Source organism: Diospyros lotus, chromosome 4, assembly GCF_014633365.1.
Source record: "Diospyros lotus cultivar Yz01 chromosome 4, ASM1463336v1, whole genome shotgun sequence".
NCBI classification, from domain to species: domain Eukaryota; kingdom Viridiplantae; phylum Streptophyta; class Magnoliopsida; order Ericales; family Ebenaceae; genus Diospyros; species Diospyros lotus.
In genome coordinates this window covers 6,771,360-6,791,339 of record NC_068341.1, presented here as the reverse complement: position 1 = coordinate 6,791,339, position 19,980 = coordinate 6,771,360, and the positions used below count along the sequence as shown (strand labels likewise).

Below are 19,980 nucleotides of genomic sequence, written 5' to 3'. Positions count from 1 at the left end.
CATTTGCGACCCATATGAACGCAACTTCCCCGGGGCTTCCCCCTCCCCGCCCCCTCTCTATATAAAGCTAGACATTCTCCTCCATTCCCATCCTCAAAACGCATAATCCTACCGCTACGACCAAAAATGGGAATGCGTTCCAATTCACTCCACACACAGTCTTCTCTCCTCTTCCTCTTCCTCCTCCTCCTCCTCCTCGTACCCCTCCTCTGCAAGTCCTCGCGTCCGCCATTCGCCTGCGATGCTGGCGACCCGAGGACCCGGAACCTGCCCTTCTGCCGGGCCTCGAAGCCGATACACGTGAGGGTGAGGGATTTAATAGGGAGGCTCACTCTGCAGGAGAAGGTGATGCTGCTGGTGAACAATGCAGCTCCCGTGGCGAGGCTGGGAATAAAGGGGTACGAGTGGTGGTCGGAGGCGCTTCACGGGGTGTCGAATGTGGGGCCGGGGACCAAGTTCGGCGGCGAGTTTCCTGGGGCCACCAGCTTCCCGCAGGTCATCACCACCGCCGCCTCTTTCAATGCCTCTCTCTGGCAAGAAATTGGAAGGGTTAGATTCTTCTTCCCCCTCTCTGTCTCTCTCTCGGTTCATAGCTCACCGTTATCCTCTACTGTTCCCTCCAATCATCTTTTTTTTTTCTATTTTTCTTCCTAAGAAAAAATCTGCCTTCACACAATATATATATATATACATATATAAAAAAAATAATACATGTTCTTTGAATTAAAACTTGTATGGGTCATGTCATATAGATATATATATGTCCTCTCTCTCTCTCTCTCTCTCTCTCTCTATAGAGAAGACATATTCAAAATTTTTAATTTTTCAACATCAATTGATCTAAAAGTTTAAAATTTGAGAGAGTCGCAGGTGACAATGAGATTCATATCCAGAATCTTTTTCTATTCTGGATATTAGATTTAACAACTTATAATTAAACTTACACTCCTAAATAAAAAGGGATAAACTTACTTTTCTAATATTTCTATTTTTTACTTTGAACAGCTGAATTTTTACTATTCTCATAGAAAGTGACATCAAACAACCGCGACATAGCATTTAATTTATTATGATAGAAAAATTGGAGCCTCCCTAATCACAATTAGTGTCTCTGATTTTACTCTTTTTTTTTTTTTTTTTAATTCTCTAGAAGGTTTCTTTGTTTTTTTGTTGTTGTTATTTTTCTAATACAGGGCCCTCTACCCTTTTTACTTATTATTGTTGTTGTTACATGGTTAAATTCAATAGTTAAAACATTTTATGAGCTCTAGGATATATATATGGCTGATCTTTTTTAAGTTCCTAATCCTGTACTGTTAATTTGTCACTTCCTAGCTCAAATTCATTTTCAAATTAAATCTAGAAGCATCGTAATAATTATATTATGTCAGTTCTTATAATGAAAAACACAGAAAATTGGATCCAGGCCATCTGGTCTAACTATATCTTATAAATCCAATTAAAGACGGACTGTTAGTCAACTTAAATGGCTATATTGTGACTTTTAGTACATATAAAATTGCATTTTCTTTACTTCAAATCTAATCTGAGAGAGGATAAGATATAGCATAATCTTTCACTAAGAAACACGTAAATATATATCTTATGTTTTCCTTTGTTACTTGGCAATTGACTCATTCATTGTATGGAGTCGGAGAATTTTGTGCCTATATATATATATATATATAGTAAATAATTAAAATTATACGACTCTTAATGTAATAAAAAGAATAATTGGGATTTACAAAATTCAATTTTAAAATTGTGAATTTATCAATATTATATAGGTCATGAAGAGGATGTAATAAGCAAGCAACAATTAAGAGAATTTGTTACGAGAGAACTCATTAAGTTTGAGAAATTCAGTGACATGTAACTTGTAATTTGTCTAAATTAGGGGTGGGGTGGGGTGCACATGGCAGCCAGCTTTAGACAGCCCTGTCGTTGTGGGGCTGAGTGGGGACCACCGCATATTCCTTTGTCTCTACTCGCTTGCATTGCAATTCTGCCTTCTTCTGCCCACCCATACCCTTTTGCATATGCATGTGATATGCCCCAAATACAAATACAAATACAAAATCTATATATATTTAGATACCCTAATTATTATTAACACTATATCCCAGGAAACCTCGCCCGTGACAATTGACAAATTAACCTTCGAAGTAATTAAGAGATGAGTCATTTACGTTAACCTTAATTAATTTTTCCTACTCTTTTACCAATAAATCTATATATATATATTCTCAAGGTAAATTCCGTGTCCTAATTTATTTCTTTTTTTTTTTTTTGTTCCCTAATTTATTTCAGAGCTCAAAGAGTTATTTATTTATTTTTTTTAACTTGGTCAGACTTAAAATAAGCATGGGTATGTATGCTTCAACCATGGTGCTTTCTTGTTACATTTTCTCACCTGCTACACAGCTAAAGTCCCATTTGCACCATTAATGTTTCGAGATTGAAATCAACACCCACTCCGTAGTACCATTCAAACTTTAATTGTTATTACACATATTATATATATATATGTATATGCTTAATTAGTGTCAACATATATTCGATGTGTGATATCTGTAGGTGGTGTCAGATGAGGCAAGGGCCATGTACAATGGAGGACTGGCTGGCCTAACCTATTGGAGCCCAAATGTGAACATTTTCAGAGATCCCAGGTGGGGGAGGGGTCAAGAAACTCCCGGCGAAGACCCCACTTTGGCTGGTAAATATGCTGCTAGTTATGTCAGGGGACTCCAGGGTGCCGCCGCAGGTAACCGCTTGAAGGTGGCTGCTTGCTGCAAGCACTATACTGCCTATGATCTTGATAACTGGAACGGCGTTGATCGCTTTCATTTTAATGCGAAGGTAATTAATACATTATTATTATTGTTTATAAATTATAATAAATGCGAAAAATATAATTAAAATATTTATTATTATATATATCTTCTGATCATAAGGGAATATCTTCTGATCCTGAACGTCGTCTGGCACTCTAATTGTAATTGGGAAACCTTAATTAGCTAGCCTTAAACTCAAACTCATCAAATCACAATATATATATAAAGCATCCACAATATTCGTGGGATCGGATTAAAAAAAAATGAGAAAAGAGATGGGCATTGCTTGCACGTACTCGCACATCTCTATCTGTCAAGCTGGCTTTATCCTTTTGATGACAGCACCTTTGAATTTTATTAAACTTCCATTATTTCAAGCTTGATTAACAACGACTTTAATCTCAATATATATATTTTTGGATAAGATACCAGATACCTCTGATAAGTCTTCCTTTTCCTTTTCTCATGACAGCTGAACTGAACCATCTGATCAGGTTAATTACTAACCTACTTGGCCGCAAATAGAGACCCTAAGATTACTAGTAACTGGCTTTTAGCGATAGGCCAAAACTGATTGCATCAAGTGGATGGATATCCATCATTTTTTGTGGTTTGGGTAACGCATATAACGATAGGTACTGTTCATTTTAATAAGGGACGCACAAGTGTGGTCAGCATATATATATAATTAATTTTGTCTTGTAAAATAAATTTTACCAGAGTAGAATGTGATTTTTCATTTAAAGGGGTTACAATATATTGTTCTTGGCTCCTACTTGATGTGAAATTAATTATGACTTAAGAGTCAACATTTTTTTTTTTTTTATTATATCTGTTTAGGTGAGTAAACAAGATTTGGCAGATACGTATGACGTGCCATTCAAAGCCTGTGTGGTGGAAGGAAATGTTGCGAGTGTAATGTGCTCCTACAATCAAGTAAATGGCAAGCCCACTTGTGCTGACCCTGACCTCCTTCGGGGCACCATTCGAGGCCAATGGCGTCTCAACGGGTACGTACTTCAAGTTTTTCTATGTGATTTGCACATTAATTTCAGTTATTTTTATGAACTTTTTTTTTTTTTTTGCTTTTGGCTTTATACTTACTAAATATGAATGCCCAAACAGTTATATTGTGTCGGATTGCGACTCGGTTGGGGTTCTATACGACACCCAGCACTACACTGCTACCCCCGAAGATGCAGTTGCAGCCACCATCCGAGCAGGTTACCACCGTCCCTAACAGTAGCAGGTTTCATGAATTATTATTAGATGGGTTCGATAAGTTTAAATTTACTTGAAATTAAATATACTGCAGGTTTGGACTTGGACTGTGGACCATTTTTGGCAATCCACACTGAGGAGGCCATTCGGACAGGGAAGTTGAGCGAGGCCGACGTGAATGGGGCCTTGGCCAACACACTAACAGTGCAGATGCGTTTGGGCATGTTTGACGGCGAGCCGTCCAGCCAACCATTTGGTAATCTGGGCCCAAGAGATGTGTGCACTCCAGCCCACCAAGAACTGGCCCTTCAGGCAGCCCGTCAGGGCATCGTGCTGCTACAAAACCGGGGAGGGGCGCTGCCACTCTCCACCGCACGCCACCGCACAATTGCCGTCATCGGGCCCAATTCTGATGTTACCGTCACCATGATCGGAAACTACGCCGGTATGTGAATCTTCTCTATTTATTTCCAAACAATGGGCCAAGTTGTTGGTCCACGTTTTAAGTCAAGATGTTTGGATGCAACATTGAAATATATGATTTTATGTGTCGTTAAGGTGTTGCATGTGGTTACACCACGCCCTTGCAAGGAATAGCAAGATACGCTAAAGCAATTCATCAACGAGGCTGCAACGGAGTTGCTTGCAAAGACAACCAGCTTTTTGCGACGGCTGAGATTGCCGCCCGCCATGCCGACGCCACGGTTTTGGTGATGGGCCTTGACCAATCAATAGAAGCCGAATTCAGGGACAGGGCAGGGCTGCTCTTGCCCGGCCGCCAACAGGAGCTGGTGTCTCGTGCCGCCATGGCGTCTAGAGGCCCGGTGATTTTGGTCTTGATGTCCGGTGGTCCTATTGATGTTTCTTTCGCCAAGAATGATCCAAGGATTGGTGCAATTTTGTGGGTGGGTTACCCCGGCCAAGCTGGGGGAACTGCCATTGCGGATGTCCTATTTGGAACGACCAATCCAGGTAGTTATTATGTGCTTATTTAGTGTGCATATTTTGTTAGCAAGTATTGTTGCATTTATTCAGAGACAACTAAGTTTTAGCTAATAATTTAATGGGTATGGTGGTTTCGCAGGAGGAAAGCTACCAATGACATGGTACCCACAAGGGTATCTAGCCAAGGCACCAATGACAAAGATGGACTTAAGAGCTGACCCAGCCAAAGGTTACCCCGGCAGAACTTACAGATTCTACAAAGGCCCAGTGGTCTTCCCATTTGGGCATGGCTTAAGCTACACCTCATTTGCCCATGAAATAGCCCATGCTCCAACAACGCTCTCGGTATCGTTAGCAAGCCTCCATACACTTAAAAATTCAACTCTTTTGAGCAATGCTATTAGGGTCAAGCACACAAATTGTGACATGCTTTCGCTAGGTCTCCACATTAATGTGAAGAACACCGGGGAGATGGATGGGACACACACGTTACTTGTCTTCTCAATCCCGCCGGCTGAAAAATCGACTCCCAATAAGCAACTGATAGGATTTGAAAAAGTCCATGTGATGGCTGGTGGCCAGAGAAGGATTCATATCGACATTGATGTGTGTAAACACCTCAGTGTGGTTGATCAATTTGGGACTCGAAGGATTCCAATGGGTGAACATAGTTTGCATATTGGTGATCTTAAGCATTCCATTTCTCTCCAAGCAACATTTGACAACATAAAGCATTAGGAATATATATAGGGTAGACTAACCATTTACCCAAGTGTAAAAAAGCATGGTCTCTACTTAATAGTGACTACAAGCATAAGCCAAATGAAAGCATAAAATAAGATAATTTAGAAAATGTGGGTAGATATAGATATACAAGGTGTTGGATTTAAATATAGAAAGTATTCTCTTGGATTTGGTTGTTTGTGGGAGGTTGTGTGTTTGTGTAATCCAATTTGTGCTCTCAAAGGAGAGAGAGAGAAGTTTGTAATACTCTAATGATTATACTGAATAATAATAATACATGAAAGAAACTATTGAGTTTGGGTTGCTTGGAACATAGCAATCAGTGCTTTGGGATTAATGTTTTTGAATTTTTCACTCTTTTAACAAAATTACTTGTCAAAAAATAATAAGAAGAAGATAGAACACGTGTTTTTTTTTTTTTTGTAATTCATGGGATGCTGGGTTTTGATCCATAACCCATCTAACTAAATTGGTGCATTGGATTGCTTGTGGAATAAGGACGCCAGATTGGGCCTCGGCCCATTTGTAAGTTGAACCCAGGTCCGGAGGTTCACTTAATACTCAAAAGTTAGCCCAACCCGAAAAACCATTCACTAAACCTTAGGATATGTTTTGGCAATTGACACCAACTTTTAATTAATTAATAAAATTAAATTAGAATAGGCATTACAAGAATCGCAGATGCAAAAGATAATTTTTTTGAGAAATATAGATTTGTTATAATGTGAAAATTTATGATTAAATAAATACCATTAAAAGCATACAAATTACTTTTTTTTTTTCCCCAATTTAGCGTGAATTTTATTTTGTGATTAAAAGTCGTCAACGACTATTCTAAGGGACAAGTAAGTTTTAGTTTTAATATTTGAGAATGGTCCAATCCAAGGAATCATTTTCCTCAATTATTTTACTAAATCAATCAACCGCTGACGGCTGTTCGAGCCGTCTTGGAAAAGTTCCATTCCAGCATTCAAAATTCCCATCAATTGCTGCCCACTGTCTAATATAGATAGACATGATATTGAACCGTTACGTAACGGTCCAATTTCTTGAAAAATCTAGACCACATAAGACAATAATAATCCCTCTTATATAATATACTCATTGTACCTCTATAATAATAATAATAATGTAATAAACATTGATTTCTCGAGCTTTTTATCTTGTCGATGACAATATGGTAAGTTTTAAAAATATATATATAATCATTAAAATTACTAGAATTATATATATATATCCCTTAAAAACAATTAAACAATCAGTTGTATTGAGATTATTATTGAAAATGGGAAGCGGATGCCAAGTTTGGGAAGGGTGGCTGAAAAATCACGCGTGTCGGCGAGTGAGTGTGACAAGCACGTGCAAGTGTAAAGTCCCGTTTGGCTATGGACCAACCGACGTTGATGTTTTAACAGCCTATGTCATAGCTAGGATTCTTCTAAAAACAATACATAAGCTATCTTCTCCCTCCAGCCTTTGGATTCTAAATCTTTTCCAAACGCAAGTTTTTATTTCTCATGTTTGTTTGTGGACTCCTTGATTTGTAGACTATTAATTATTAATACTTAGTGCAACGGCTTCTATTTGCTTTTAAAATTATTATATCTGTCATAATTATATATTTTTTGATGTATTCTTTTTAAAGACAACAACATTTATTTATTCATACATATAAATGTACAGCAGCAGCAGCACAGGTCTTCTCCACCACCACCACCACCACCACCACCTCAACCTCACGCACCTTGCTCATGGCAGTTAGTTAGAAATTTGTTTAGAAATCCGCTCCGGTATTCACACACGCGCATATATATATATAATATAAATATAAATATAAATATATATATAGAGAGAGAGGGGGGGAGGGATATTCTTATCTCCCGTTCTCACTCAACCCTTTCATCCCTGTTACCCCTTTCCCTCTCTCTATTTCTCATATTTTCTCTTCTCACTTTCTATCTCTTGTGTCTCCGCTCCTTTGCTTGCTCCTCCCCCTTCTTCCTCCTCAAGGTGATGTTAGATTCTCTCTCTCTCTCTCTCTCTCTCAAGACACACATACATCATACATGTATGTGTGTGTGTGTGTCTGCGTGTGGTTTGATATTCTGCGCATTTCATCGCTCGTATTGCCTCAATTTCTTTATCGTTCCGTTTCTCTCTCTCTCTCTCTGGCACACACATACGCATAAACTTGAAATCTGGAAAGGTTTTTGGCAACAGAGTTTTTGCGGTTTTAGGTTTTGGTTATTTGTTCTCTCTATATCCATGAATTAATGATTGATGATGAAGCGTGATGTAACAGGATAAATTAGCTTGGCTGGGATGGAGGATTACAACAGGAGTTGTCAAGACCAAGAGGTACTACCTATATATGTATATCTACTTTCCTGTATTTAGTTTACCTGTTTTTATCATTCTCATCTCCCTGAGATTCGAGCAAAAAAGGAAAGAAAATAATTCCAAACGGAGATATAAAACTGAGTGTGTTTTAAGTTTTAACCATGGAGTTTTGTGGTTTTGAGCCCATGGGGCCCGCTTCAGAGATCGATCTAGGCCGTTGATGCCCTAGACCTTTTCTCTGTTAAGCACTGGAAACAATTCTGACGTTGATTGAGTTCCAGAGGAGCAGTGGGACCACGTTCTGGATAACCACACTTCTGAGCTGTTGATATAAAATCTGACGGTTCCTATTGCATGATTGTAACACGTGTCAACCTTAGTCGCGCGTGGCAATCATTTAATCCACTGTTCAATCTAAATTGTGAACCATAACACACACACAAAAAAAAAAATTATATAAAAATTGTACAGGAAATCTCTATGGTATGTCCTTAATTACCTTCTTTTTGTTTCTTTAATTTTGGTTAGTCAATTCAGTTGCTTGATATGGACGAAAATATCAGGTTATATATGAAGATATGGTAGGATGATTATTGGCCCAAAATGGCCTTCAAATGAAGGGCATAAATGCAATGTAGATTTTTGCGCGGGTCCAGGGGAAAAGTGATCGCGTGTGCCATGCTCTGGCGTGTTAGTTTGCGTGGTTCCCTTGATCCCTCGAATTTGTCGGTGAAGCCTAATCTTTTAAGAGATGGCGTATAAGGTTGCTTCATTTTAAATAAAGGACATTATATTGTGATATATTATTATTTTAATGTTAGGTACTGTACAAAAAAATAGAATGGGTGATGGTGTCTCACTAATTAACAACTCTTATTATTTACCTTGTCAATATATTGTATTTTTACTCAAATAAGATAAATATGATCGGAAGTTGAAAATCAAAATTGCAAGCATATAGTTTAGATGTTAGACAATTAAATTTTTAACTTTTTTGTTGAAATAGAGGAGAGCAGATTTAATATTTATTATCCGAGGGATACTTTTAGGATTCAAAACTTTGATGGGGTCAGTTGAAATAAAGGAGAGCAAACTAATTTTTTGTGCAGATTTTTAGTAATAATATAGATGAGTGAGAATAAATTATATAAAATATGCGGGTACGTTTTGTGTAGTGTAGAGAAGTAAACTGGTTGTTGCGCTGTCAGTTGAAGAAGGTGAATCAGCTTTTGTGTCTTGGATTATTGGATCTTTAGTTGAATTCTTCTTTTTACCAGATGGATGTTTTGGTAAGAAACAATTTGAGTTAGGCATAATGCCTGAGTCAATACTGACTACTATGACTTGTCAAAGAGATGTTCCCGATAACTTGATGGCATCATGTTAGCGCTCATTCTTGCATTTTAAGAAATTTGACTAGAAATTACATTAAGTAATAAAAACAATATTAATACCTCCAAAAGGAAATAACGAGCAATCAACACTTACAAAGGCTCAGTAGCAATACATTTACAGAAACATGCCCTAGTGGAACTGGTAATTTCAGTTCAAGAATACCAGAATTATTTCATGGGTGGTATAAATGGCAGGACGCATCCAATGGGAAGAAATATGGAGGACTTGTGCCAAAGAAGAAGCCTTTGATCTCAAAGGCAAGAACTATCATTTCCATAACCCGTGCCTTCTAGTTTATGATTTTGGGTTGGTACTTGTGCTAAATAATCTAACAATTCCATGTGTTTATGGTTCTAGGATCATGAGCGGGCCTTCTTTGATTCAGCCGACTGGGCCTTATGCAAGGTATCTGTCTAAATAACACAAACTAGAGGAAAATATTAATTTTTCTTTTTTGGAATTTTGAATATGGTGTCGTCATGGTTTTGAATTTGTGCATTTTGATTTCAGTTGTGTTTTTAATATTTCATTTTTTTTCCCCTTCTCGCGCTATAGCAAGGTGCAGGGGTGAACCAAATATCTACCGTTGCCATAGAGAATTTACAGCCAAAGTTACAGGTAACAACTTTATTGCCGATATACGACGGTAGAAGAAGAAAATGGAGGAATTAATTGAAATTAGTGACATTTATTTTTTGTTCCATTAATTTAGGAAATAAAAGGTCAAATTGGCCTTACTTCCGAAAATTGAATATTTTATTCAATCATTTTTAATATGTAGTGACTAAATTAGTCTCAAGATCAAATTACCGTTTGACATTCTACCTAAATAAGTTGGTATTATTAGTTTATTTTATTATTATTAAGAATCCAAGGTTCAAACGGAGCAATGTTCTAACATGGTAAACTTGGAAATCTACAGAGAACACCCCATCAGCGGCTCCCCCCAAGAAGACCTGGTTGTACTTCTGGATGATATGGCTGTGAGTACTCATTCAACTCCATTTTTTCAGAAAAAAAAAAAAAAAAATCTGTATAGAATGATGTGATCCAACTATTTTTGTAATTGTGAGCATCTTTGTTAAGATTTTTTGTTTTCCCGGGTAAAATATTAATGAGTTGGGTCATTCTATAGAAAAAATCTGATTTTATTTAATTGGTTGAATTTGCAGGCAGGGCTGTTAGATAGATGGATCAAAGTGCTTCATAGATAAAGTTCTATATTGTGTGTGATGGGATTACAGTTTCATGTGGTTCAGTGGTTGGGATATTTTCTACTCTTCTTCTTCTTCTTCTTCTTCTTCTTCATCATCATCATCTTATGCTAAACCCATCTCCCAAAGCAAACGATTTGTTTATCCGTGTTTAAAGTGACTGCATACGGGTTGGTTGTTGGAAATTTAGATTCCAAACTTACTGTCTCTGACCCTTTCAATATTAATCTTATTTTTTTTTTTAATTTTACTTCTAAATCAATTTTAATTACAAAAGTAAACTACACTCTTAACACCCCCAAGTTTTCATTAAATTACAATATGGACTCTAATATGTGTGAAAATTACATTGACCTCTCGGTCAAATTCATGTAATTTTATAAATAAAAAAAAATCAGAGATGCTATTTTCATGGGATAATCTGATGAAATTAATGGAATTTTTAAAAAAGAAAAAGTTATTTTTTACCTTTATACCAAATTTTAAAAAAATAAAGTGTAATTTATCCCAATTAAAAGTATCACTAGAGATTAAATTCTCATCATCTCTAGGAGCTCAAAACTATAGGATTGGCAATTTTAATTTTTATCCTTAAATTATATAGTCATGTTTATTCAGAATTAAATACAGATAGTGTCATTCCTATTATATAGATATCTAATTATCACCAATTGTTCCAATCATCTCTGGCTATTAGTCTCTGGATTTCACATTATCATCAAATGCAGTCTCAAGTCTGATCATTTCAAAATTAACAAAAAAAAATTTGCTGCGGTGTGCTTTCAGTTCTATCGTAGTGTATGATCAATAAAATTAATTAATAATTAATTTAGCAATCAAGCTTCTCACTTAAAAAAGGCATATAATTTCTTTATTCTTCCGTGTTTCCAAGATTTGGCTACCATATTTTTAGTTTAATCCTTGGAATCAGATCAAATATGAAGAATCCACGTGTCACTTATCTCTTATAAAATAGAAATAATTAAATATCTCTAAAGTACCAAAGTACATGGATAATCGATTAGAAATATATGATATATTTTTACTAATAATTTACTAAAACAAATAAAAATTATTATTTAAATAATACTAAAATTCTTCTTTTATTATTATTTTTATCTCCCAGCATATTGAAATATATTTTTAAACAATTCTCTATAAGATGTAAATGTTGTAAGTTTCATAATATTACTCAAAAATTTTTAAAATGTAGATGTGATAAATATTCTTAATACGTTAATATAACTCTTTTTAAGAATTAACTTATTGGTAAGAAATTAAAATAACTATACTATTTATTTTAAGATTGAGATTCAAGTTTTATTGGTATGAATTTATATATAAATTTTTATAGTAAATTTGTTGTCAAATTTCATCTTTATAAAAAGGATAATGCAATAAATGTGATACTTTGTGTAAGGTTGCATATTAGTTTAACATCAGAAATAATTTTATTAGTTGATGATAAATATATTTTATTTTAAATAATTTAATTATTTATTTATATATTAAAATAAAATATATTTATTATTATTAACTATTATTTTGGAAAATATTAGTTAACATTATCTTTATAAAAAATAAAACAAAAAAGGGGTGAGCGCAAATCGGGTCTGATTCCGCGGCTGTAGGACTAACCGGTGGCGACAAGCGCCGGAACCAAAATCCAAAACCCCGGCTGTAGGACTAACCGGTAGCGAACAAGCACCGGAACCAAATTCCAAAACTAACTGTGCCATTGCACGTTGTTTCTGATAGGGGACATGAGAGCTTTATCTTCTTTGGCTTCTAGGGCTTCTCCTGCAATCAGAAATCTCTCGGAAGAAGTGCTTAACCAGAGCAAACCCAGGATAGAGAGCCCCTCAAAGCCCATATCTTGGGCGCCTGTTTACCCGGAACCTACCAGCAAGAACTCGGTTGCCCCTTTTGCTGGTAAGTCTTCATTGAACCCTCAACTCGGAAGCCCCAATTGGTTTCGGATTTCAAACCCTACCATATCGTCTAATAAAGAGAAATTCCACATTCGAACAGTTGATCACCATTATATGTCTCAGATTCTGTCGAGAAAAGACTGGGTTTTGTTGCTGAACCACGAGCTTAAAGCCAAGAGGATTGGTTTGGATACTCGATCTGTTGTGAGTATTTTGCAAAACCAAGAAAACCCGTTACACCCTTTGAAGTTTTACATCTGGGTTTCGAGTATCAATCCTCTGTTTGGGAAGGACAAGGCGATTAGGGGAGTTTTAGCGAATGCCCTTTACCAGAAAGGCCCGGTTTTGTTGTCTGCTGAGTTGATTCAAGACATTAACAACTCTGGGTTTCGGGTTACAGAAGATTTGATTTGCATTTTGATTGGGAATTGGGGCAGATTAGGGCTAGCTAAGTATTGCGCTGAGGTTTTTGGGCAGATCTCCTACTTGGGTCTTAATCCAACTACTAGATTGTACAATGCCGTCATTGATGCCTTGGTGAAATCCAATTCACTTGATTTGGCTTATTTGAAGTTCCAACAGATGCCTGCCGATAATTGCCGGCCTGATAGGTATACATATAATACCCTCATTCATGGAGTTTGCAAGGTTGGGGTAGTGGATGAGGCACTCCGCTTGGTGAAGCAGATGGAGAGTTTGGGATTCTCTCCTAACGTAGTTACCTACACAATGCTTGTTGATGGGTTTTGTAATGCAAAGAAGGTTGATGAAGCCTTTAAGCTGTTTGAGATGATGAAGGAAAGGCATGTGAATCCCAATGAAGCTACATATAGATCTTTAGTTAATGGGGTATTTCGTTGTTTCTCACCTGGCAAGGCGTTTGAATTGTTGTCTAGGTTTGTAGACAAGGAGCCTTTCTTGCCTAGAGCAGCTTGTGACACCATACTGCTTTGTCTTGCTCGCGAATGTTTGCCAAGAGAGATAGCTGGTTTTTTGAGGAAAACCAAGGATAAAGGTTACTTGCCTGACAATTCAACTTGTAACATTTTAATGACTTGTTTGATCAAGGGATTAGACCTTGAGGAGGCCCTTGATATACAGGAGGGTTTTGCTAAGAGAGGTTTTAAATTGTGCTTTAATGCATACCTTGTGCTTGTTGAGGATTTGTTCAAGGTTGGAAAAATAGTGGAAGCAAATCAGTATTTAAACCAGATGTTCCAAGATGGACTTGTAGGAAATGTCTTCTCATACAATATGGTAATTGATTGCTTGTCCAAAGCCAAAATGATGGACAGAGCATCAGAAACTTTCGGAGAGATGTGCCGGAGAGGTGTTGCTCCTAACCTTGTTACTTTCAATACCCTTGTTGGTGGGTATTGCAAGGCTGGAGAGGTTGGCAAGACACGGGAGCTAATGGAGAGGCTCTTACAGCACGGTTTCAAGCCTGACATTTTCACTTTCAACTCAGTAATTGATGGCCTTTGTCGGCTAAACCAAATTGAGGATGCATTGGATTGTTTCTCTGAGATGGTAGAGTGGGGAGTCACTCCAAATGCTATCACATACAATATCTTAATCCATTCCTTGTGTGTCATTGGGGACATTGCTAAATCACTGAAACTTCTGAAAAAGATGAAAGCTGATGGAATAAGCCCAGATGTTTTCTCTTTCAATGCCCTCATCCAAAGTTTTTGTAGGATGAATAAGGTAGAAAAAGCACAGAAGGTTCTTGTAACCATGTTAACTCTAGACCTGAGTCCTGATAATTTTACATATAGTGCTTTTATTAAGGCTTTATGTGAATTGGGGAGATTTGATGAAGCTAAAAACTTGTTTTTTTCAATGGAGGCAAATGGATGTCTCCCTGATGCTTATACATGCAATACATTTATTGATGCCCTAGTCCAGAGGGCTCAGTTCAAGGAGGCCCAGGACATAGTGAAGAAATATCAAACAGGGGGAATTTCATTAAAGCCCATACCTGTTTTGTAGTGTAAGGCTCCTTCTAAGCTGTTAAAACTAATCACTGGCTCATGAGTTTTGGGCTGGTTTCCGGAGCTTTTGGTGCTGGCTGATGTGCTGCCTGCTGCATTAAGGAAACATGTATACTTAAGGTATGTGACGGAACTCCTGTTGCTTTGTTTTCTTCTTTTGATCATTAACTTGAACCCTGAATGAAATCTAGCAATATCGGCTGTTTAAGATTTAATCTTTGTTCATATGGACTAACTGTGTATCTGCCACACCTCTTTTGAGTAAATTACAATAATTTGTAGTCTTCCATCTGTTTGTTCTTAAGACTTTTGGAATGGAATTGAATAGCTTTTCATGAAATTTGTTCGGTTTTATATCTACTAAGAGAGAGTGCATATGTTATTTAACAGGCTAAAAAAGATGGACAATTGGCTTCATGGATTTTCCTGATGAGAATTCCTTTAAGTTTTGGTTTCTAATAGTTATTTCATGCTGGTGCTTGAAAGTGTCTGTTATTCATATATCCCCTATTTTAAACTTTTTCTGCATCTCCTAAGATCAAATCATTTTATACATGCACATGTACATATATGAATATTTGTAGATTAAGCTATTATGTTTCACTGTCATCAAGTAACCTGGAAATAGTCAATGCTTGCAAAATCTTTTTTTCAACTGCAGACATTGTTGTGTATATTACTTGACAAAAGTGCATGAAACTTATTTGATTTGGTATAACTTTCATAAGTATTTGTAATTGCAATATTGTCCAAAAGATAGATGAATCTGTATTGATCTAAGAAGCATGAATACGAACATGACACAACATTTTTCAAAGTAAAGGTAGGACACAACACGATAGGGCCATTTTAAAATTTGAAATTATATATGTTATGGATATACCTAAAAATAGTTCGCATTCTATGTAATAGGAAATAATTATGGTTAAAAAGTACTAAGATACATTATGGAGAATTCTTTCTGCAAAGCTTTGGAATTTAAGATTCTTCAAATTAAAAAAGCCTTAGTGAGGGAGGACCAATAAACGTAAATATACAATACTTTTGTTCCATAATTGATTTTTAACTTGTACTTTTAAGGTGGTTCAAATTGATTTAACTGATGGATGACAAGACAAGTTACATCCTATAATGGACACAGATGTCCTACAAGTGTCCATAGAATCCAGTAGTAGACTAAAAAGGGTGTCTCAAAGTGTGTAATTTAACAATAAAAGGATCTGATGTTTTGAAGAAAGGGTTCATTGTATAAAAGATCATATGTACAAGCTACCAAGTAATTAACCTAAAAAAATTCAGAATGTTCTGATGTGGCTGAAATTAGCTATGAATTTTGGCTATTACTCACTGAATACCTAATGGCTAAAGCTTCATGTCTGGTACTTAATGCATGATCTGCCTGTAGAATGTGCCATCGGTTGGGTGTAAGACTGTCCTTAGGCTTATGTATGTAGATCTCTTGGTCTTCTTTTTTTTTTTTTTTCTCAGATTGTAAATGTGTGAAAATATAGGACCTACAGAGAACTTGTACAAGCTAACGCTTAGGTAAATATATATTTATATATTTATTTGGTCTAAGTTTATAAATGGTCAGCAATAACTGTTCTGGAGCACTTATTTGTGGTTTAGGAGAGCATGGTGACTCTTTGAGACAAAAAAATTGCACTGGGGCAAGGAAGCTCATCTGAGATTTGGAGCTCGTCTGGGTGGTCTCTGGAACGGCATCTTCCTTGGTTCAACAGTGTTTGCACCTCACGGGCACATCCCCTAGAGTTCTGAGAAGATACATAATGTTGATTCTTTTTCTAGTTATTCATGACAGCAAGAGTTCTACTGTGATGGCGATTTTTTTTTTTTTTGGTTGAAGTGATGACAATTCTTTGACCTGGGCATTGCTCAGAGAGTCAAATTGAATGAGTTTGCTCCCCTGTACATAATATCTTCTTGTTTGTAACATCTCCTACCTGAAAAGGTTGATCAAATGTAGCCGAAGCCCCTTTGAACTATTGTTTAATGTTTATAGTTTTACAATTTATAAATATATTTGTTGCTTAGAATTTTATGCACATTATTCAACCAAGTGCTATTTCATTTCCAATTTGGATGATGTGTTGTTACCTAATTACATTTGGAAAGAAAAGTTACCGAACAAATTGCTGTGTAAAACAGGCTTGTCTAATGTTTCAAACGTGTCTCCCCTGCCGTCCCCCTCTTTGTTTTGTTTTGTTTTTTTAATAAACCATATGGTAACCAGAAAGAAGAATAAGAAGAAGAAAGTATCACAAGTCAATGGTAGTTAGAAGGGTATTATTGTAATAATGTTATAGTAGTTAATAGAAGGTATTTTGTGAGTTGTTAGGAGCACATGGGCCCTATTTTTCAGATTTCATTTACTATTAAATAGCTTATAAATAGGCTCTAATATGTATACAAATATATGCTTGAATTGAATGAAAGAAACTCTAATTCTCTCTCTAAAATTTCTCTTCAATCTTCCTCAGGTTTCTCTCCCCTTTCTCTCAATATCTCTCCCTCTTTCTATTTATTTGTCCCTTACAATTCTAATTTTTTTTTCTAATTCCTATCACAATCCTAACTAACCCTAGGAGTGTGATAGATAGATTAATGTTTTTTCGGTGGTTAGAAAATATCTTATTTTAGAGGTGCAAGCATTGATAACAATGGTAAAGTTATTCATTTGTAATTAAAGGAAAAAATTAATGAGTTCGAGTTATAAAACCAACTCTTTTCAGCCAAAGCTAGGGTTGCAAATGAGTTGATTCATTCACGAGCAGCTCGATATTTGGTTCAACAAAAGTTTGTTCGAGTTCATTCTTAACGCAAATGAGTCGAGTTTGAACTTAATTTTGAAACTTGATTTGTAAATAAATTAACTTGAGCTCAATAAAAATTGGCAAGCTTAGTTCGTTAAAGTTTCTAAACATGTTTAATTAAAAATTCGTGAATACTAATAAACTCGATTAAAGTTTCGCAGATATGCTCGATTAGAAGTTTGTGAATAACTCGTCTATAAATACATTAATACATTTATACATAATTTTATAAATATATTATTTAACATAAAATTATCAAATTTTAAATTATTATCATAATATAATTAAATTAAATATGTTTAAAATTATTCTATATATTAATTTAATATAATATATGTATATATAATAAAACAAAATAGCAAATTAGGTTTAATCAAACACCATATAAATAATTGTTTAAATTAAAAGCCTTATTGAATAGAAAAGAAATCAAGAGTAAGAGGCAAGCACGAACATTGTCCATGGTCAACGTCTACAGTCATCACTACAAGCCTCCATTTGAGGCTAAACCACAGCCCGTTACCACTTTTCACCTCCATCTCTCACCGCCTTTCATTGTTTTGTCGTCGCTTATGTCTTCGCCTATCATTGCCGCACACACCTTTGTTGCATTGTCATCACTTACTGTTGCTTTCCACCACTGTTGCTACACACCCCCTGTCTTCAAATTTAGAGAGTGAGTGCTTGACTTCGAGATTGGCTCATCAACCTTTTGAAGAGCTAAATCCGAGCTAAGCTTGAGCCTAGAAATTAATGAGCTGAATCAAACTTGAGCTCAGTAAAGTTTGGCTCAGCTCGGTTCAATTGTAACCCTAACCAAAGCTAGGCCTTTGTTTTGTTTTTTGTTTCATTTCTTGAGCCTTTCCATTTCCATAACCTAATAATTGTTTTGGATTCGTAACCAAATGGGGCAAGGAACATCTTTTTTATGTTTTTCAAATTTTTTTTTTCAGTTTTTGAAACCTCAACCAAATGAATTCTCAAAATTTAATTCTCCGAATAATGGAAGCAATCTTTAACTTGTAAGCATGAAAAACAAATTTAGGTTTGATTATTGGAGATTAAAAAGGAAAACAGGCCTCCTCAACAAGTAAAAGTTGGTGACTTCCATTCCTACTTCCATCTCCTCTGGGTCATCTCCACTCCCATCTATTTCCTGGAAATGGAGAACTACCTAGAAGATGAAAATTGTATGACAAGTCAACTTTTACCACTCATTGCCCGTCACCAATGGTTAAAACCCAAAAATATACAAATGGAAGCCAACGAAACGTATATAAATAATTCCATTGGAGTTTAATAAAGAAACGAAACATTCTGACTTCAGATGCAAACCATTCTTTGTCTAATATGGTTTATATTTTCTCTCATATATAGTTGGCCAAAGTCTATTCTCCTCCTCTAATGGCGTCCAAATTCACGGTTAACAAGCAGCTGCTTCTAGCTTCGTCTCTGATCTACATCTCTCTCTTCAGTGCCAAACTTGGTATGTGCCTCAAAACATTAATCTTCTCTGCCTGCTACATATGGTTCTAAGGTTTTCAGCTTCCCATGTGTATGACAATTTTCCTTTCCAATTGATCTTTCCAGGAAAAGCAGACGAAGATTTCCCCCAAGGCGCCACGGGTGGGTTTCCCGGCCAAAACTACCCTCAAACTGGCGCCACGGGTGCCACCGGTGGGAACCCTGCTCAAACTTTCCCTCAAACGGGTGCCACCGGTGGGAACCCTGCTCAAACTTCTCCTCAAACGGGTGCCACCATTGAGGATCCAGCTCAAATTGTCGCCAAAGCCTTCCTCTGTTTCAACGATAAATATGTAAGGAACTTTCTTCGGGATGTTTTCAGTGTTCAACTCTTTTATTATATTGTATGTTTATCTTGATTTCTTGATTTATCTAATTTGGTTGTGGCGATTTCCAATTCCAAGTAACGAAAAGAAGGCTTTGCTGATGAAATGAAACTGAAAGGGGGCTGAAATGAAATTTGCTCTGCCTGAACAGATTTACAGCAGCTGTGAGGAAGCTTATCGGCTGGACCAGACCGGGAACCTGAAAGTGCCACCTGAGCATACCGAACAATTCTGCGGTGGCCCATGCCTGGAGGAGACGAACCTGGTGCTCAGCTGCGTCGATCAGATAGCAACACACTTTGAGTTCTATAACAAGGCCACCATAGAAGATGTAAGGGACACTATCAAAGCTGGATGCGGCTATGGCATCCATAGAGGTATATGGTCCCAAATCCCCAATTCTGTGTTGCTTGTTCATTTACTCGAGCTACAATAATATGGTGGCTAAGTTTTTGTTTCTGTGCAGGTGATTTTAATGTGGCAGAGCACATTCAAACTGAACAGAACAAGGGAAAGCAGATTGCTGCTCAGATAATGGCTGGATTTGTTTGGATGATCTTGTTGCATGGTTTAGTGCTTTGATGCTTCTTCTTGTTGTCTAAAATGAGTTTTAAGATTTCGAATGTTCATGTATTGAAAGTTATCTTTGTTCAAAAAATATAATAAAATTTTTCTTCA

The 19,980-nt window shown here is 36.4% G+C and overlaps 4 protein-coding genes across 6 annotated transcripts; all 4 read left to right on the top strand.

Annotated features, from left to right (window-relative positions):
- Positions 1-78: 78 nt before the first annotated feature.
- On the top strand, positions 79-6,041 carry LOC127799002 (putative beta-D-xylosidase). Its single transcript, XM_052332672.1, has 7 exons — positions 79-549; positions 2,578-2,859; positions 3,675-3,844; positions 3,960-4,057; positions 4,150-4,500; positions 4,614-5,027; positions 5,140-6,041. The coding sequence occupies exons 1-7, from the start codon at positions 127-129 to the stop codon at positions 5,736-5,738; spliced, it is 2,337 nt and encodes a 778-aa protein (XP_052188632.1). The 5' UTR covers positions 79-126; the 3' UTR covers positions 5,739-6,041.
- A 1,298-nt stretch (positions 6,042-7,339) lies between these two features.
- On the top strand, positions 7,340-10,900 carry LOC127799005 (uncharacterized). Of its 2 annotated transcripts, none has more exons than XM_052332675.1 (7): positions 7,340-7,754; positions 8,047-8,102; positions 9,674-9,736; positions 9,837-9,884; positions 10,035-10,097; positions 10,402-10,465; positions 10,653-10,900. In XM_052332675.1, the coding sequence occupies exons 2-6, from the start codon at positions 8,067-8,069 to the stop codon at positions 10,453-10,455; spliced, it is 264 nt and encodes an 87-aa protein (XP_052188635.1). In that variant the 5' UTR covers positions 7,340-7,754; positions 8,047-8,066; the 3' UTR covers positions 10,456-10,465; positions 10,653-10,900. The 2 variants fall into 2 exon arrangements, with proteins under 2 accessions (XP_052188635.1, XP_052188634.1); XM_052332674.1 differs by having other exon boundaries at positions 7,436-7,754; positions 10,402-10,462; positions 10,652-10,900.
- Positions 10,901-12,116: 1,216 nt separating this feature from the next.
- LOC127800641 (putative pentatricopeptide repeat-containing protein At3g16890, mitochondrial) lies at positions 12,117-16,684 on the top strand. Of its 2 annotated transcripts, XM_052335366.1 has the most exons (3): positions 12,117-12,625; positions 12,725-14,738; positions 16,248-16,684. In XM_052335366.1, exons 1-2 carry the CDS (start codon positions 12,457-12,459, stop codon positions 14,614-14,616), a joined length of 2,061 nt encoding a protein of 686 aa, XP_052191326.1. In that variant the 5' UTR covers positions 12,117-12,456; the 3' UTR covers positions 14,617-14,738; positions 16,248-16,684. The 2 variants fall into 2 exon arrangements, with proteins under 2 accessions (XP_052191326.1, XP_052191325.1); XM_052335365.1 differs by having other exon boundaries at positions 12,120-14,738.
- A 2,058-nt stretch (positions 16,685-18,742) lies between these two features.
- Positions 18,743-19,980, top strand: LOC127800198 (uncharacterized). Its single transcript, XM_052334675.1, has 4 exons — positions 18,743-18,938; positions 19,043-19,269; positions 19,454-19,679; positions 19,769-19,980. The coding sequence occupies exons 1-4, from the start codon at positions 18,857-18,859 to the stop codon at positions 19,882-19,884; spliced, it is 651 nt and encodes a 216-aa protein (XP_052190635.1). The 5' UTR covers positions 18,743-18,856; the 3' UTR covers positions 19,885-19,980.

Bases quoted from the DNA above. Each gene is read 5' to 3' on its own strand.
- LOC127799002 (XM_052332672.1), top strand. From the start codon at position 127: ATGGGAATGCGTTCCAATTCACTCCACACACAGTCTTCTCTCCTCTTC. The intron at 3,845-3,959 runs GTACGTACTTCA...ATGCCCAAACAG, and splicing joins GGCCAATGGCGTCTCAACGG to TTATATTGTGTCGGATTGCG. The intron at 5,028-5,139 runs GTAGTTATTATG...GTGGTTTCGCAG, and splicing joins ATTTGGAACGACCAATCCAG to GAGGAAAGCTACCAATGACA.
- LOC127799005 (XM_052332675.1), top strand. From the start codon at position 8,067: ATGGAGGATTACAACAGGAGTTGTCAAGACCAAGAG. The intron at 8,103-9,673 runs GTACTACCTATA...TATAAATGGCAG, and splicing joins GGAGTTGTCAAGACCAAGAG to GACGCATCCAATGGGAAGAA. The intron at 9,737-9,836 runs GCAAGAACTATC...TTATGGTTCTAG, and splicing joins AGAAGCCTTTGATCTCAAAG to GATCATGAGCGGGCCTTCTT.
- LOC127800198 (XM_052334675.1), top strand. From the start codon at position 18,857: ATGGCGTCCAAATTCACGGTTAACAAGCAGCTGCTTCTAGCTTCGTCT. The intron at 19,270-19,453 runs GTAAGGAACTTT...CTGCCTGAACAG, and splicing joins TCTGTTTCAACGATAAATAT to ATTTACAGCAGCTGTGAGGA. The intron at 19,680-19,768 runs GTATATGGTCCC...GTTTCTGTGCAG, and splicing joins CGGCTATGGCATCCATAGAG to GTGATTTTAATGTGGCAGAG.
- LOC127800641 (XM_052335365.1), top strand. From the start codon at position 12,457: ATGAGAGCTTTATCTTCTTTGGCTTCTAGGGCTTCTCCTGCAATCAGA.